Here is a 4,500-nt window from a genome sequence, read left to right on the forward strand (position 1 = left end):
GTTCAGAAGTTTTCTCTTTTACAACTAATGTTTTGGAGTTTTTCTGTTCATGCAATTTCTCTTCTTTACGAGTTTTCTCTTCTTCAACTAGTGTTTTTGGAGTTTTTCTACGAAAACTTGCCTCTGAATGTTTTTCATGGGATTGCGTTTAAGATTAAGAGTCTTTACTCTTCTGCAGCTTGTCTATTAGCTGTTTGTCTTTTTAAGAGTTTGTCTTTCAACTGTTCATAGTTTAAAAGTTTGTCTTTCAACAGTTCATAGTTTAGAAGTTTGTCTTTCAACAGTTCATAGTTTAGAAGTTTGTCTTTCAACAGTTCATAGTTTAGAAGTTTGTCTTTCACTAGTTCATAGTTTAGAAGTTTGTCTTTCACTAGTTCATAGTTTTAGAAGTTTGTCTTTCACTAGTTCATAGTTTAGGGTTAATGTGATGTTTTTTAGGAGTTTTTAGGAGTTTGACATGATGCCGTGTTTTTCATGTGTAAACTCTTATCTGTGTAGTTTATCTGAGTTAGGATGCTTAATCTTTTTTTTGTTAATTTGCAAATTAATTTAATATGTATTCAATATCGCGTATGGAGGACTAACTAAAATAAAGAGATGAAGCATTTATCCTCATAATTAAAATAGCCTGCAGTGGATTTCGAGATCAAATGATCGGGATAATGAGTATCCAGCACAAAAGTTTAGAGCTCTGATCATAGAACTTTATAGAGCGGAATTATTTTAGATTAAACAAACTTTAAGAGTTTTTAACAATCATGCAGGCTCTCCAATTTAACGCTAAACTAAGCCCTCATGAGAATCTGAGGTTGATAAAGGTAGCTTTTTACTTTTCACAATATTTTTTCGACCATCGTATCTTTTAAAATGCAACATTTTTCAAGCTTAAAAAAATAATTCAATTTTTTAACGAAAAGTTATTTAAAGACCAAATTGCCTCTTCAGCATAGAAAAACTAAGTGGCATGACGCGCTGGCAATTTATATCTTCAGTTATGCGCGATACTTTTCCTATTTCGTTAAGACTGCAGTACCACAGATATCAGGGCCTACAGACGTCCTCATCAAAGTCGCCTTTGCTGGACTCTGCGGGACGGATCTTCATATCTTAGAGGTTAACATAATTATGTACATTGTACAATGTACAACATCCATTTTTATCTAATCACACCAATTTGGGCTTCAGGATAAGCTTAAAAATTGGCATGCGAAAACCCTTGACCGTAAAATTATGTGGTTTAGCTAGAAAAATAATCCTTAATCAGATCAAGGTTTAAAGAGGGTACCGTTGTCAATCGGACACACCATTAATCACTTAGAATTACGTCAATAGTTTCTTTGAGACAAAAGATTTTTAAAGAAAAGCTTAATTTTATCTGATAAAACAGTTTGTGTGTAAATAGGGTAAGTTTAAGAACTGTAGCGATAAGTTTGTAACAATCGGACACGAGTTCTCCGGAGTAGTGGAGGAGATCGGAGCTCAGGTTCAAGGTCTCAACAGAGGAGACAAGGTCGGAGTAGATCCCAACAGGTCATTTTATAATATTGTCAAATGAAAATTAGTAATTATTTGTTTAAAGTCTAAACTGTTATTCAATAATCAGGGCCGGGCGCATAGGGGGCCACATTTATGAATTGATTTTTCATGAAAAATTTCAGACATCGAAAGGCAAGTTGTTTGCACTTTTTTGATCAATATATTTTTATCAATTCATTATATGGGGTTTTATGGAGGCACACCCCCTAAGCTAAAGCTCCAACTCGTCCCTGTGAATAATTCACAAAAACATAAGTTGAACAATAGTTTAAATAACAATTCCTGAAAAGAATAATTTCATGGTTTAAAAGAATTTCATTTTTAGACCCTGTCAGAGTTGTAAGTTCTGTAGAAGAGGACAAGTTAATCATTGTCAAAATGGAGGTATTTTATTTCATAATTGAGTTAATATTTATAAAAATGGAGGTATTTTGCTTTATGATTGAGTTAATATTTGTCAAAATAGAGTTAATTTTCTTTATGATTGAGTTAATATTTGTCAAAATGGAGGTATTTTATTTCATAATTGAGTTAATATTTATAAAAATGGAGGTAATTTGCTTTATGATTGAGTTAATATTTGTCAAAATGGAGGTATTTTACTTCATAATTGAGTTAATATTTATAAAAATGGAGGTAATTTGCTTTATGATTGAGTTAATATTTGTCAAAATAGAGGTATTTTACTTCATAATTGAGTTAATATTTATAAAAATGGAGGTAATTTGCTTTATGATTGAGTTAATATTTGTCAAAATGGAGGTGATTTGCTTTATGATTGAGTTAATATTTATAAAAATGGAGGTATTTTACTTTATAATTGAGTTAATATTTGTCAAAATGGAGGTATTTTTCTTCATATGTTAAAACGGAGGTAATTTGCTTTATGATTGAGTTGATATTTGTCAAAATGAAAGTAATTTAAGCTTTATGATTGAGTTAATATTTGTCAAAATGGAGGTAATTTGCTTTATGATTGAGTTTATATTAATCAAAATGGAGGTAATTTGCTCTATGATTGAGTTAATTATTGTTTTATGTTCATGCAGGCGCAGCTCCTTTAAAAATAATAATTTAAGTCCAAACAGTCGTCTTCCTTTTCTTTATAGTTCCTCTTTAGATCGTTTCAAAATTCACAATATATTTGGGACACCCTGTATCAATATTACATATTAAGGAACAAGAGATGCAGTAGGAATATTCCGTGACGGAGGAATGGCAGGTTTCTGTCTTGTTCCAGGTTATATTATTTTTTGCATTTCTTCTGAGACCGAATTTAAAGAATTTAAGCCGCGGCTCAAAAATGGTTGGTTCCACTTAAAATTGTATTCAATGTTTTAAGATTTAATCTGGCGCTCAATCAAAGCCGGTATTTGGCGGATTTGAGACGCGGCTCAAATTCATTAAATTCGGACTCTGTTAAACTTTCATTTTACAATGCCTTTTATTTCAATAAATGTGGAACATAACATCTACTTTTTTACTCTACAGAGGTTTGGTCCATCACCATCACTGAATTTTAAGCCTTTTATTTTATTAGAATGAGCATATTTAAAGGGACTGTGAGCGTAATTTCAAGTGACCGTTTATTTGCTTTGCCCTATTTACAAGATTACCCGGCACAACTTTGTCTGATCGGAGTGAATTAGATATCAATGTTTTTCTTTTGGGAAACTGTTACTTTTTATTTCTGGTTTCTCTGCAAAAGAGACATGCTGCATTTCTTGCTTATAAGGAAGCTGGGGAAATTATAAGAATTAAACACTTTTAAGTCAGAAAAACGAGGTAAATTGGACATTGCCATCTTTGCATTACAGTCTCATTTTGTTAACCATTAATTTAAAACCTCTATAAAATGTCGTCTTCAACTTGAATCTCCTGTCGGAGACAGCCAAACCAAATTTTCAGCCCGCAATTCCCTTTGTCCTCCTCCGACGGAGCTTAAAATATTTTCGTTGTTGTGAAATCATTAAAGTTAAGCAAAATATTTTCATAAGAAGCATTAGTGAATTTCGTTAAATATTCAACTGTAATTTTTCAGAAGTTAAAAAAACGTATTTCAATACTGATCAACAATAAGTCACCCCCGACCATCCTTAAATAATTCGTAAGATTTTTTCTACTATTAATATTCATTATAACATTGTACAAGTAACCATGACCTATAATTTATGTTATTTTTTAGGAAATAAAGATTTTGTTATTGAATTTCTGAGACGGGGTTACTCTGTTGTGTGTATTTGTGCGGCCTATCGGGAAAGAATTGTCCGGGGAAAATAAACATCCCCCACCAGAATCCTAACCGGCCTATTAACCGGATTTGTCTAGCGTGTTGCTGTTTTCCGTCAACACATTTGTACTATTCAGGGATTCAATTTTATTTAATGTTTTTCCTTCTCTGCTGCTTGAATACGCAAATTACTTTTTTAAAAACATCTGTTGAAAATAATAAATTTTTAGGTAGAAAAACAGGGATAACTTTATCATTATTACTTAATATGATGAGTTATTTAAAATTTCGTAAAGCGGTGATTTACTGACATATTTGACACCTTTCTAATCTTAAAATTCGGTGATGGTGATGGACCAAACCTCTGTAGAGTAAAAAAGTAGATGTTAGTTCCACATTTATTGAAAATATATTTCGGTCTGGGTTGACCCTCGTCAGTTCTAATCCACTTTCTAATCTTGTTTTAGTTGATCAGGTTCATCTTCTTCCTTCTTCTCTTTCATTAGAGCAGGTATAAACAATCTTCTTCTTTCTTCTCTTTCATTAAAGCAGGAAAAGACAATCTTTTTCCTTCTTCTCTTTCCTTAGAGTAGGAATAGACAATCTTCTTCCTCATTCTCTTTAATTAAAGCAAGTATAGCCAATCTTCTTCCTTCTTCTCTTTCATTAAAGCAGGTATAAACAATCTTCTTCCTTCTTCTCTTTCATTAGAGCAGGTATAAACAATCTTCTTC

General features: G+C 31.9%; 1 protein-coding gene across 1 annotated transcript in view; it reads left to right on the forward strand.

The window, feature by feature from the left end:
* The first annotated feature begins 380 nt into the window (after nucleotides 1-380).
* LOC111702938 (D-arabinitol dehydrogenase 1) overlaps nucleotides 381-4,500 on the forward strand; it is a 10,971-nt gene continuing 6,851 nt past the window's right edge. The window contains exons 1-6 of the mRNA XM_023474752.1: nucleotides 381-818; nucleotides 1,024-1,113; nucleotides 1,403-1,530; nucleotides 1,862-1,920; nucleotides 2,714-2,776; nucleotides 4,234-4,277. Of these exons, the coding sequence (XP_023330520.1) occupies nucleotides 759-818; nucleotides 1,024-1,113; nucleotides 1,403-1,530; nucleotides 1,862-1,920; nucleotides 2,714-2,776; nucleotides 4,234-4,277 (444 nt within the window). The 5' untranslated portion in view covers nucleotides 381-758. The remainder of the gene's footprint in view (nucleotides 819-1,023; nucleotides 1,114-1,402; nucleotides 1,531-1,861; nucleotides 1,921-2,713; nucleotides 2,777-4,233; nucleotides 4,278-4,500) is intronic.

The sequence above is a fragment of the Eurytemora carolleeae genome, unplaced genomic scaffold (assembly GCF_000591075.1).
Source record: "Eurytemora carolleeae unplaced genomic scaffold, Eaff_2.0 scaffold486, whole genome shotgun sequence".
NCBI classification, from domain to species: Eukaryota; Metazoa; Arthropoda; class Copepoda; order Calanoida; family Temoridae; genus Eurytemora; species Eurytemora carolleeae.